Below are 13,469 nucleotides of genomic sequence, written 5' to 3'. Positions count from 1 at the left end.
AATTTTTTTTTTTTTTTGAGATGGTGTCTCGCTTTGTCACCCAGGCTGGAGTGCAGTGGTGCGATCTTGGCTCACTGCAACCTCCGCCTCCCGGATTCAAGCAATTCTCCTGCCTCAGCTTCCCAAGTAGCTGGGAATACAGGTGCACACCACCATGCCTGGCTAATTTTTGTATTTTTAGTAGAGACGGGATTTCGCCATATTAGCCAGACTGGTCTCAAACTCCTGACCTCAGGTGATCTACCCACCTCACCCTCCCAGAGTGCTGGGATTACAAGCATAAGCCACTGCTCCCAGCCTAAGGAATTTTTAAGTATAATTAAATATAAAGTTTCTATTATTGAGAAGAGACTGGCATTTTAAACATAGAAAAAAATGAATATATACAGCACAACATGTAATTCTATAAAGTAGAATCTAGCAATACATTCCACAGAAATAATTGTTTATGAATTTGTTATAGTGACTTAAACTATAAATTTAGCACATTATGAATACTTAATTGATATTTATAGGCTCAAGTTGTTCCTCTGAAGCACGTAACATGATTTCTTTCTTTCTCCCTCTTGCTCTTTTTTTTATTTTAGAGAAAGAGTTTTACTGTGTCACCCAGGCTGGTCTTGAATGCCTGGCCTCAAACAGGCCCTCTACTTCAGCCTTCTAAGGTGCTGGGATTGCAGGCATGAGCCACCATGCCTGGCTTGATTTCTTTTCCTGTTTTTGTTTTTTTCAACTCTGTATCTGTGATTTGGCTTAGGATTCTATAAACTTTTCTATTATCAGCGCACCACCCCCCACCACCATGAATAAGTTGGTAAATAATAAGAGCACTAAAGCTTTGATTGATAATTTTCAACTTTTTTTTGCTTATTTAAAACTGTATAGTTTCAGCAAAATTAGAAGTATTCATTGATTGATTTATCTTTTTTAAAAAATTAGCCTAGAAACATTGTTCAGAGGATGAATTTATCAGAAATGGCTTTATGTGATGATTTCATTTACTTGAAAGTACATATTAGAATGGATAGATTAGTACAGTTATTTAGTCTCCCACCAAATTGTTAGTTAACTCTGGGAGTGGGAGTGGAGAAGTGTGAAGTGAGGTTCTGTTGTTGTTTACTTTACATATTTAGGGATTGTGGGAAGTAAGCTTACTTGTTAAGAGCCAATGCTGTGGAACAGTGTGTGTGTTTGAACCCTCCATTTACTTGATCTCAGACTATGGCAAGTTATTTGATCATACTGGCCTTGATTTTTCATTTGTAAAATGGGATAGTAATAGTATTTCCTCAAAGGGGTGTTCTGTGAAGTAAAATAATATAACAAATGTAAAATGTTTAGAATACTATTGACATTAAGCTCTCAAATGTTAGCCATTAATATTATTGCTTTAAAAATAAATTGAACACACTATCTTTATCAGGAATTTATTAAGGACAAAGGTGTAAGAATTTCTGATGGCCTATCCAAGTAGTTTGAAAAGCAATGTGTGAAGAACATCTTACTTCCACATCCTACTTGTTTCTCATGGCCTAAATGCCTCCTTGCCCAGCATTTTTCTTCTGCTCAGATGTCTGTTATAATTGTAGTAGTAACACAATTCAATTCTTAGTGACCTTCTGTTTCACATTGCTTGCTACTATTTTATATGTCTTACTCACAAAATCTTACATTATCTTGCTAAAGAGATTGAAAGTACCTTTAGGTCGGTGATTTTTTTTTAACTTTTTACCAGTTCTGTGTGCCCAGCATTGCAATGAATGATAATAATAGCCAACAAGTGGCCAGGCTCTAACTGTATGCCAGGCACTGTTTTAAGTGCTGTTGATGGATTAACTCTTAATTCTTACGGCCGCCCTGTACAAGGTACACAATTACAGGTATCCACAATTTCTGGCTAAGGAAACTGAGGATTAGAGATACTAAATAAGTTGCCTAAAGTCACACAGCCAGCAGGACTTGAAGTATGCTTTTGAACTTAGTTTGATTCTGAACCTGTACTCTCAAGCATGGTGCTCAGTAGAGCCTCCTAATTTAGTAAGGTCTTAACCATTGTATCAGTTGGTATGTCTGCTGTGTGAAGGCTGGCCGCCAGACTCCACTGCCCATAAAAATCACTATGTAAAGAAATTTACACGTAGTCCCAAAATATCTGTTTTTATGAACTACCAAAACTGCTTTCTTGATTGCATTGTTGTATTATTTGGAGGCATAATATGAGGAAGTATGGCCCTCTTCATGCTTACGGTTTCTAGAAAATATAACAATGTGGCCCCTTTAGCTTGTTTGCTTAGAACATGGCACCAGAATTTAATGGAGGCTCATACCACTTTAGGTACCTGTAGCTTTTTATTTTTAGTACTTCTTCCAAACACTAGCCAAATCATGTTTTTTTTTTCCCCAAACTTTTCAGTTTAAAAATTTTCAAACCTTTAGAAAAGTTAAAAGAATATTACATTCAACACCTAGATTCGCCAGTTGTTAAAATTTTGTCTCATTTGCTTTACTTTAGGTATATGTACCGTTTTTAAAATCCTCAACCATTTGAAAGTTGTAGATACCATGACACTTTATCTCTTTATCACGTATTTCAGCATAGCTCTCCTAAGAATAAGAACATTCTCGTATATAAACAGAATAGCATTATCAGGACCTTGAAATTAATAGCTCCATTGTTTAAAGCCAGTTCATATTTTAAAATTCTCTAGTTATCTCCACAATATCTGTTTAATCTGTGTGTTTGTGTGTATTTAAATCCAGGATTTAATCAAAATTCTTGCATTGTATTGGGTTGATAAATCTTGTCTCTTTTAATCTAGAATAGTCTTTCCACCTTTTGTTTTTTTTAGACATTAGCCTTTTTGAAGAGCCCAGGCCAGTTGTCTGGGAGAATATCCCCCATTTTGGATTTGTCTGATTATTTCCTCACTTTAGATTCGGTTTAAGCACTGGGAAGAATACTTCAAAGGAAGAAAATGCAAGATTTGCTAAATGACTGGTTTTATGGCTTAACAAAGAGGGAAGAATCAATCACCTATGAGCCTGAGATTTCTAGTCTGGGAAGCTAGAAAAGTGGTGGAAGCAATGACAGACTGGGGTAGTCTGAAAGGGACATTGCACTAGGAAAAGCACAGTGCATTCAGTTTTGAACTAATGACTTTTAACGTTTAGTGTAGTTGTCCTTAAGTAGTTGGTTATTCTCTGGCGGTGGGATGTTGTGAAAAAGAGCACAGGATTAGAAATCAGGAGACTGATTATTTTTCAAGCTTTATCACTAATTAGCTTTGTGGTCTTGGAAAGTCAGTATTTGAAGTGTTCTATGTAGTTACCTAAAAAATGAAGTTAATGCACAGCTTGCCCTGTCAGTCTGACAGAGTTGTTTTGAGGATCAAATACAAATATATATGAAAACACTCTGTGATACGAATGTATATGTGTTCACTCCGTGGACTCCTGTGTAATTATAAGAAGGTAATGTTATTTTCTTAGTTCAGACTAAAATGAAATATTTGGAGTTAGGGCTAGAGAAGACAGGAAAAGGGGAAAATATAAAACTTTTTGTGTTTGAAACTCAGTCAAAAGCATCAGAAATCTCAGTCTCCGAATACATATGCCTGAAAAACCCTGAAGACTATAATTTGGGAGACGAATCTGGAAGCTGATCTTGTATACGACAGTTACAAGAACCAAAAACACAGGTTGCATCTTGTTAGATGTCATTATTTGACTTGCCTTCAAGTTGGAGGTATAAATGAGAACTTTTGAATTCTGCCTGTGTAGTTGCTCCATGCTTGTTAACAGAATTTTTAAACATTTCCTTCTTATGTCTGTTGCTGCGAGCTATACATTTTTGCCAAAAGTTAAATTAATGTTTCAGTTCTTAAACATTGTCAGTAAATATGGTATGCTAATCAAGAGCACAGACCCTGGAACTGCGGTTTTTTGCAGTGAGCCAAGATCGTGCCACTGCACTCCTGCCTGGGTGAATCTTGGGTTGAATCTTAGCCATGTGCACTTGAGCAAGTTATTTAACTTCTCTGGGCCTCTATTTCCCTATGTATAATAGGAGATAATAGCTACATGAATGTTGTTGGGAGGATTAAATGTAGTACTTATGTCAAGCACTTAGAATGGTGCCTGGCATATACAAAGTGCTATGTAAGTGTTAATGGTGGTTATTAGAATATTTGTGATTTTGATAGTGACCAAGGAATAAAGTACCTGAACAAAAGAATTCTTTTCCCAGAACTGATAGCTGAGGGAAACAGAAGTGATAAAATAGTAGAAATCATGGACATCAGGAGCTCAAGATCAGCCTGGGCAACATAGTGAAACTCCATCTCTACAAAAAATACAAAAAATTAGCCAGGTGTGGCGCATGCCTGTAGTCCCAGCTACTTGGGAGCCTGAGGTGAGAGAATCATCTGAACCCAGGAAGTCAAGGCTGCCGTGAGCTGTGATTGTGTGTTTCTGCACTCCAGCCTGGGCAACAGAGTGAGACCCTATCTCAAAACAAACAAACACAACATGGACTTCAGAGTCAGACATGCCTAGATCCAAATTCAAGTTCTCCCACTTTGTGGTTTAAGCAGGCCACCTAACCCCTCTGAAGCTCACTTTCTTTTACCTATGAACCAGAAATCACAATCCCTATCTTGCAGAGTTGTGATGATTAAATGAGCTGATGTGTAAAGTGCCTGACCCTGAGGTGACACTAAGAAAATGAGAGTGCTCTGGATCCCTCCCACCCCCCACCAATGTAAAGCAGTACACACAGTTCAATTTCTTGTGTGCAGTCTTATTCATTTGTTTGTAATTTTAGGGTTTCCAAAATCATTTCCATTTGCTAACAGCAGAACAAACAGTGGCTGTATAATTGGATACACCTTGAAAAGTGTATTGTCAGCTTTGTTTCCCTCTTCCATTTGCTGTTTGGGGTTGTTTTATTATTACAGCAGATCCTACTGGAACCAAGATGGTAGACACTGTTAATCAGTCTGTTAATCTATTAATAATAGGCATTGTTAATGATTCTGTTATTAACAGAGTCAAACTGGAATGCAGCCTCAGGATCCTTTTTTTTTTTAATTATACTTTAAGTTTTAGGGTACATGTGCACAACGTGCAGGTTTGTTACATATGTATACATGTGCCATGTTGGTGTGCTGCACCCATTAACTCTTCATTTAACATTAGGTATATCTCCTAATGCTATCCCTCCCCCCTTCCCCCACCCCACAACAGGCCCCAGTGTGTGATGTTCCCCTTCCTGTGTCCGTGTGTTCTCATTGTTCAATTTCCACCTATGAGTGAGAACATGTGGTGTTTGGTTTTTTGTCCTTGCGATAGTTTGCTGAGAACGATGTTTCCAGCTTCGTCCATGTCCCTACAAAGGACGTAAACTGATCATTTTTTATGGCTGCATAATTTTTTTTTTCTTTTTTGAGATGGAGTCTCACTCTGTTGCCCAGGCTGGAATGCAATGGTGCAATCTCTGCTCACTGCAACCTCTGCCTTCTGGGTTCAAATGATTCTCCCGCCTTAGCCTCCCGAGTAGCTGGGATTACAGGCAACTGCCAGCATGCCCAGCTAATTTTTGTATTTTTAGTAGAGACAGGGTTTCACCGTATTGGCCAGGCTGGTCTCAAACTCCTGACCTCGTGATCCACCCACCTCGGCCTCCCAAAGTGCTGGGATTACAGGTGTGAGCCATGGCACCCAGCCTCAGGATCCTTCTTCACAGTATTCCAGGAAGCTACAATCAGTTCATCAGAGTTGATATAGCTGTGAAAACTGGTTTGTCCTTCCTGCTTTAGAACTTTCTAGAAGAGGCCAGGCATGATGGCTCACACCTGTAATCCCAGCACTTTGGCAGGCCGAGGCGGGCAGATCACGAGGTCAGGAGATCGAGACCATCCTGGCTAACATGGTGAAACTCCGTCTCTACTAAAAAAAATAGAAAAAAAATAGCCGGGCATGGTGGAGGGCACCTGTAGTCCTAGCTGCTCGGGAGGCTGAGGCAGGAGAATGGCGTGAACCCGGGAGGCGGCGCTTGCAGTGGGCTAAGGTTGCACCACTGCACTCCAGCCTGGGCGACAGAGCAAGACTCTGTCTCAAAAAAAAAAAACTTTGTAGAAGAAATGTTTATGGGATTATCAAAATAATATATGGATTGTCCGTTAATCTTCTATCCTGTGATGTGCACCTGTCAAACCTTATGACAAGGCAGGGTGGTCTTGTAGCATTTTCTAACAGATGCTTATCTATATTGTAACGTTATTACATAATGTAGGCATCTTCAGACACTTACCAGAGGAGATGCAATAATTGAAAGATTATAATGCAATGATCCAACCAAGAATATGCATCAAAATTACCGGGGATATAGTCTTAAAAAACTTATGCCCAGGACCCCACCCCAGATTTATTCAATTAGAATCTTCAGGAGACAGACCCTGACACATATATTTTGTAAAAGTACTCCAGATGCTTCTGCTATATATACCACTTGTTAAAAATAAGTGGATACTGGCAAAAAACTCAAACAAATTTACAAGAAAAAAACAACCCCATCAAAAAGTAGGTGAAGGATATGAACAGACACTTCTCAAAAGAAGACATTTATGCAGCCAACAGACACATGAAAAAATGCTCATCATCACTGGCCATCAGAGAAATGCAAATCAAAACTACAATGAGATATCATCTCACACCAGTTAGAATGGCGATCATTAAAAAGTCAGGAAACAACAGGTGCTGGAGAGGATGTGGAGAAATAGGAACACTTTCACACTGTTGGTGGGACTGCAAACTAGTTCAACCATTGTGGAAGACAGTGTGGCGATTCCTCAGGGATCTAGAACTAGAAATACCATTTGACCCAGCCATCCCATTACTGGGTATATACCCAAAGGAATATAAATGATGCTGCTATAAAGACACATGCACACATATGTTTATTGTGGCACTAACAATAGCAAATACTTGGAACCAACCCAAATGACCAACAATGATAGACTGGATTAAGAAAATGTGGCACATATATACCATGGAATACTATGCAGCCATAAAAATGATGAGTTCATGTCCTTTATAGGGACATGGATGAAGCTGGAAACCATCCTTCTCAGCAAACTATCGCAAGGACAAAAAACCAAACCCTGCATGTTCTCACTCATAGGTGAACAATGAGAACACATGGACACAGGAAGGGGAACATCACACACTGGGGCCTGTTGTGGGGTGGGGGAAGGGGGGAGGGATAGCATTAGTAGATATACCTAATGTAAATGACGAGTTAATGGGTGCAGCACACCAACATGGCACATGTATGCATATGTAACAAACCTGCACGTTGTGCACATGTACCCTAGAACTTAAAGTATAATAATAAAAAATATATATATATGTAAAGAAAGAAAGAAATTACAGTAAAAAAATAAGTAGATACTGGCAACTATAGAGAAGCACACACTATTGGTATGAGAGTTCATTGACATAGTATAACCTATAGAACAATTTTACAGTATCTCTCAAAATTTCAAATCTGTCCTATAGAAATATATATGTGTACAAAAACAAAGTTTCAAGAATGTTTCAGGACAGGCATGGTGACTCATGCCTATAATCTCAGCACTTTGGGAGGCTGAAGCAGGAGGATTACTTGAGTCCAGGAGTTTGAGACCTGCCTGGGCAACATAGCAAGACCCTGTCCCTATTTGAAAAAAAGAGTAAAGAAAAGAAAAATAAGTAAAAATAAACGAGGTTTTCTGCAGACATATTTATTATATCAAACAATTGTGAGAAACTGATGATCAGTACACAAATGGTTAAATACAAATACCATGTTTGTTTACTATGCAACCATTTAAAGAATGAATATGTATGAAAATTGTCTATACATGCTGATGTAGAAGTATATCTGGGATATATTGTTAAGTTAAATAAGCAAGTCACAGAATAAGCCCTATTTTAAAAATTTATATGTAAAAATGTAGAGAAATATGTGAAAGAATACCCATCAAAGTGTTTATAGTGGTTGTCTTGGCATAGAAGAGTGGGAATAATGAAGTGGGGAGAGGAACAGACCTTTTCACGTTGGTGTTTAAAATATTTGCAGGCCAGGCATGGTGGCTGATGCCTATAATCCTAGCACTTTGGGAGGCTGAGGCAGGCGGATTGCTTGAGCCCAAGAGTTCAAGACCAGCTTGGGCAACATAGTGAAACCCTGTTTACAAAAAAACACAAAAATTAGCTGGGCGTGGTGGTGCATGCCTAAGTCCCAGCTACTGGGGAGGCTGAGATGGGAGGATCACCTGAGCCTGGGAGGTTGAGGCTGTAGTGAGCCATGATTGTACCACTGCATTCAAGCCTGGATGACAGAGTGAGACTCTGTCTCAAAAAAAAAAAATGCAATAACATTTTATTATTTTTATAATAAAAACAACCACTGGACAAAATATGAATGATTTTAAAAGAAGCTCTTATGGAAGCAGATTGATATGTGTCAGCACACTGCTTATTTTGCAAACACCAGTTTTAACCTGAGACTTACGATCTCTAACTTGGGAAATAAAAAGGAATGTCAAAACTATTTCGTGTGTTGGCAGTGATGATAAAATCTTGTTGGCACAGTTGTTGTGAAAGTAATCAGGAATTTCAAACAGATAAGCATTGAAGATAAAAGGTATTTGCCCTGAGAATTATATTGGTTATCTGTTTTAGAAATATTTAATGTCTATGCATATCTGCCCTGAGAATTATATTGGTTATCTGTTTTAGAAATATTTAATGTCTATGCATATCTGGATATGAAAATTGAATTCAAAACATTTTAGTTTAATCGTTTTCAGTTGATTAGCCTCTAGCCTATGAGAATATTAACACCTTCTAATCCCCTTTTTTGTAATTTTAGGCCCGATGAGAGAAAGGGAAAGTTAAGGATGCTGGAGCAGAACAATGGATTTCTCTTTCTCTTTCATGCAAGGGATCATGGGAAACACAATTCAGCAACCACCTCAACTCATTGACTCCGCCAACATCCGTCAGGAGGATGCCTTTGATAACAACAGTGACATTGCTGAAGATGGTGGCCAGACACCATATGAAGCTACCTTGCAGCAAGGCTTTCAGTACCCAGCTACAACAGAAGATCTTCCTCCACTCACAAATGGGTATCCATCATCAATCAGTGTGTATGAAACTCAAACCAAATACCAGTCATATAATCAGTATCCTAATGGGTCAGCCAATGGCTTTGGTGCAGTTAGAAACTTTAGCCCCACTGACTATTACCATTCAGAAATTCCAAACACAAGACCACATGAAATTCTGGAAAAACCTTCCCCTCCACAGCCACCACCTCCTCCTTCGGTACCACAAACTGTGATTCCAAAGAAGACTGGCTCACCTGAAATTAAACTAAAAATAACCAAAACTATCCAGAATGGCAGGGAATTGTTTGAGTCTTCCCTTTGTGGAGACCTTTTAAATGAAGTACAGGCAAGTGAGCACACGAAATCAAAGCATGAAAGCAGAAAAGAAAAGAGGAAAAAAAGCAACAAGCATGACTCATCGAGATCTGAAGAGCGCAAGTCACACAAAATCCCCAAATTAGAACCAGAGGAACAAAATGTGAGTTGAAAAGTCGTTTTGAAAAATTTTGTTATATTTCACATTTACTGGAAGTTCAAGAGATCTTTTTGGTTTTTATCTCTTTAAATATGAATCTTTATGATAACTTCTTTTTTCTAACCACTAGCAAAGTGCTTGGAATATTATAATAGGTGCTGAGTATTTGTTGAATATATGAATGGACATGATTAGTTAAGAAATATTTTAAAAACATGTAAAAGAAATCTTGCTGCTTATGTTTCTTTGTCCTAATGGCCTCGGTTATTTTTATTTGCTTACAATAGACTGTTGGTTTTTGAAAATGAAGAGGAAAGGCAAAGAGAAGATAGCTAATTATATTGGGTTTTCATTATTTTAGACCAACTTTTTCCAGTAGAGCTTAGATTTAACACTCATTGCTAATGTTTGCTACAAAATAACCTGAAATAATAGAAATCTTTTTATTAAAATCAGTTAGTATTAATAAATATTGATTAAAACTTCAGGTGAGTTTTTATAAAAGTCATCCTTTATAGGTAACTTAAGATATATGCTGCTGAATTTTTTAATATCTGAGATTTCAGTGTGAATTTGCTTAGCAATAAGATAATCAGTATGTAACAAATAATTCCAGCTTAAATGAAGAGTTCATAATATAAATTGCAAATGTTTTCTAAACTTTGACTTGGGAAAACTATTTTTGTGACAGCTATCTGCTTTTATATGTGTTATGCCTGAATAAGTTAATTTATTTTCTGTTCAAAGAAATGTTTACTTCTTACCTATTCATCTTTTCCTTGGTAGCTGGCTTCTATTACTTCATACAACTCATATGTGATGTTTTTCTGGAGTAAAGGTCACAATGGTTCTAGACTCTCACAAGTCCCAGTGTGACATTTCAACATGTTTTCTCATTTTTTATAGTTTTCTTATTTATTCATTAACAAATGTTGGTGAAATACTTCTCCTACTGTGTGCTAGGCAATGCTCTAAGAATTAAAGGTATGACAATGAATGAAAAGTAGAGATGCCTGCTCTCAGGATGCTTATATTCTAGTGAGGGGAGCCAGAAAATACGCACACATATATATTGTATATATGTATATGTATATATGTATATATACATATATTGTGTATATATATATACATATATTGTGTATATATATACATATATTGTATATATGTATATGTATATATGTATATATACCTATATATTGTATATATGTGTATATATGTATATATACCTATATATTGTATATATGTATATGTATATATACCTATATATTGTATATAGGTATATATACAAATGTATATTGTATATAGGTATATATACATATATTGTATATAGGTATATATACATATATTGTATATATGTATATGTATATAGATATATACATATATAGTATATATGTATATATACATATATATTGTCTTCATAGCATCTAAAGCTATCTGAACTTATGTACACACATATATGCATATATACATATATACATATGCATGTATACATACATGTATACATACATATACATACATACGTATGTATATGTATACACACATACATATACATACCTATACATGTGTATATACACGTATATATGTATATATACATATATGTATATGTGTGTACATAAGTTCAGATAGCTTTAGATGCCATGAAGACAATAAAACTGGGTAATGAGATAAAGAGTAATCAGTGATGTTTCTAGTAGTCATTTTGCAATGAGATTCTAAAACCGGTTCTGTCTTTGTTAGATATATGCTATACCTAGTTCTTTATATCACATAAACCTTCAGTTAACTATTATAGCTCAGGATTAGAATGTTTAGATTTTATTTTATTGTTTTTGAGATGGAGTTTCACTCTTGTTGCCCATGCTGGAGTACAGTGGCGCAATCTTGGCTCACTGCAACCTCCGCCTCCAGGGTTCAAGCAATTCTCCTGCCTCAGCCTCCTGAGTAGCTGGGATTACAGGCATACCACCACGCCCGGCTAATTTTGTTTTTTTGTTTGTTTGTTTGTTTGTTTTTTAGTAGAGACAGGGTCATGTTGGTCAGGCTGGTATTGAACTCCCGACCTCAGGTGATCTGCCTGCCTCGGCCTCCCAAAGTGCTGGGATTACAGGCGTGAGCCACTGCGCCTGGCCCAAATGTTTAGATTTTAATTTAAGGGTTTTAATTCATTTTCCCTTTTATTGAATCATGATGAGCAAAATTTACTGTTTGATTGTTTAGGATCTTACAGTAGCTTGGGATAAAGGAATATCAATTTGACCAAAAGCATAGCTGGAGAAAGTGGCATTGACTGCCTGGAATATTACTAGGAGCATTGCCTGAAAGTCAAGTCTTGGGGGGAATCCAGGTTTTTTTCTTGTTCGTTCTCTCTCTCTCTCCCTCTCTCCCTGTCTCCTTCTCTCCCTCTTCCTCTCCCTCCCTCCCCCCCACTCCCCTCTCTGCCCCATTCCTCCCTCTTTCTGTCCTACCCCCTCGTCCCTTCCCTCTTCCATTCCTTCCTTCTTCTCTCCCTTCTTCTCTGCCTCTCTCTCTCTCCTTCTCACTCCCTTCTCTCTTCTCTTCCTTCAAAGAAGTAAAGAGGTAAGTTCTTGTTAATTGAATTTTGATTAATTGGAATTGTATCACACACGGGGGCAATTGTAGAAGTTGTAGTCCATTCTGACCACAGACCTTCAAAGCCAGAGCTCCCACGGCTCTTGCCCATTTGTTAATGTCATGCTTTTGCTAAGCTAGAGATGTGTATAAATCAATGTTTCACAACTGCATATGTTTTCAAATTAGATTTCCTTAACTTGAACAACATCTACAGTGCTTCCTTCAGGACAGTTGTTTTAAGTGTTTTAATAGTCAATACCCTATGCCTCCTGGTTGTCCATAGGGGTCCCAGCCCTTGGTGTCTAGCATTGTAGAGGACTGAGAAGTGAAAGGGAAGCCCAAAGAAGCGTCCACTGACTTCACTGGACAGCTTCCCTCCCCCAGATGCCTCAGGGAAACATAATGAAAAACGTATTCCTGGAGAAAACGTCTGATATAAATCTCCTGGAGCTGGATTTGCTTTTATATAGATTTTTTCTTTTACTTTACTTTGTTGTTGTTCCTTAAAAGCCCACTCATAGGTTCATAGGTTCTTTTTTGAGCAAACAAAATCTCATATAGTTGAGTTCCATGTTTAAGTCTGGGCATGGTGGCTCAATCTGTAATGCCAGCATTTTGGGAGGCCGAGGTGGGTGGATCACTTAAGGTCAGGAGTTCAAGACCAGCCTGGCCAACATGGTGAAACCCCATCTCTACTAAAAATATTTAAAAATTAGCCGGGCGTAGTGGTGGGTACCTGTAATCCCAACTATTCGGGAGGCCAAGGCACAGGAATTGCTTGAACCTGGGAGGTGGAGATTGCAATGAGCCAAGATCGTGCCACTGCACTCCAGCCTGGGTGACAGAATGAGACTCTGTCTCAAAAACAAACAAATAAACACAACACCTTAAGATTTCACCTGCTACTTTGTTCTTAGTACTTGATGTGTAAGTATTTCCCCCTAATTCTAAGCTGTTTGGCCTTCTGAAGAGTGGCTGTTATTTGGAACAACCTAAGTATATCTCAACGAAGAAAATGTGTCCAAACATCTAGGCAGCAGGAGACCTGAGATCACTACTGAAATTGTATATTTTAAAAATCTGCATGAGCTGTTTTTCCTCCCACCAAATCAGAAACGTGTGGCTGTGTTTCTGCATGTCTTCCTCCTTGGCAGGTGGAATGCCTCAGGCATGTGAGCGTAGGCCCTGTTATTCAAACAGTCACTGGTCTCCTATCAGCACTTCAGTGGGCTAATCCACTAAGGCAG

At 37.9% G+C, this 13,469-nt stretch overlaps 1 protein-coding gene across 7 annotated transcripts in view; it reads left to right on the top strand.

The window, feature by feature from the left end:
• NSD3 (nuclear receptor binding SET domain protein 3) overlaps positions 1-13,469 on the top strand; it is a 114,076-nt gene that overhangs the window by 25,714 nt on the left and 74,893 nt on the right. For all 7 annotated transcript variants that reach the window (XM_058433573.1, XM_032144031.2, XM_032144029.2 and 4 more), the window contains exon 2: positions 8,915-9,633. In XM_058433573.1, the coding sequence (XP_058289556.1) occupies positions 8,959-9,633 (675 nt within the window). In that variant the 5' untranslated portion in view covers positions 8,915-8,958. The remainder of the gene's footprint in view (positions 1-8,914; positions 9,634-13,469) is intronic.

This window comes from Hylobates moloch, unplaced genomic scaffold (genome assembly GCF_009828535.3).
Source record: "Hylobates moloch isolate HMO894 unplaced genomic scaffold, HMol_V3 SCAFFOLD_22, whole genome shotgun sequence".
Taxonomy (NCBI): Eukaryota; Metazoa; Chordata; class Mammalia; order Primates; family Hylobatidae; genus Hylobates; species Hylobates moloch.
The sequence above is the reverse complement of the archived record's forward strand: the minus strand, read 5'-3'. Positions and strand labels throughout refer to the sequence as shown.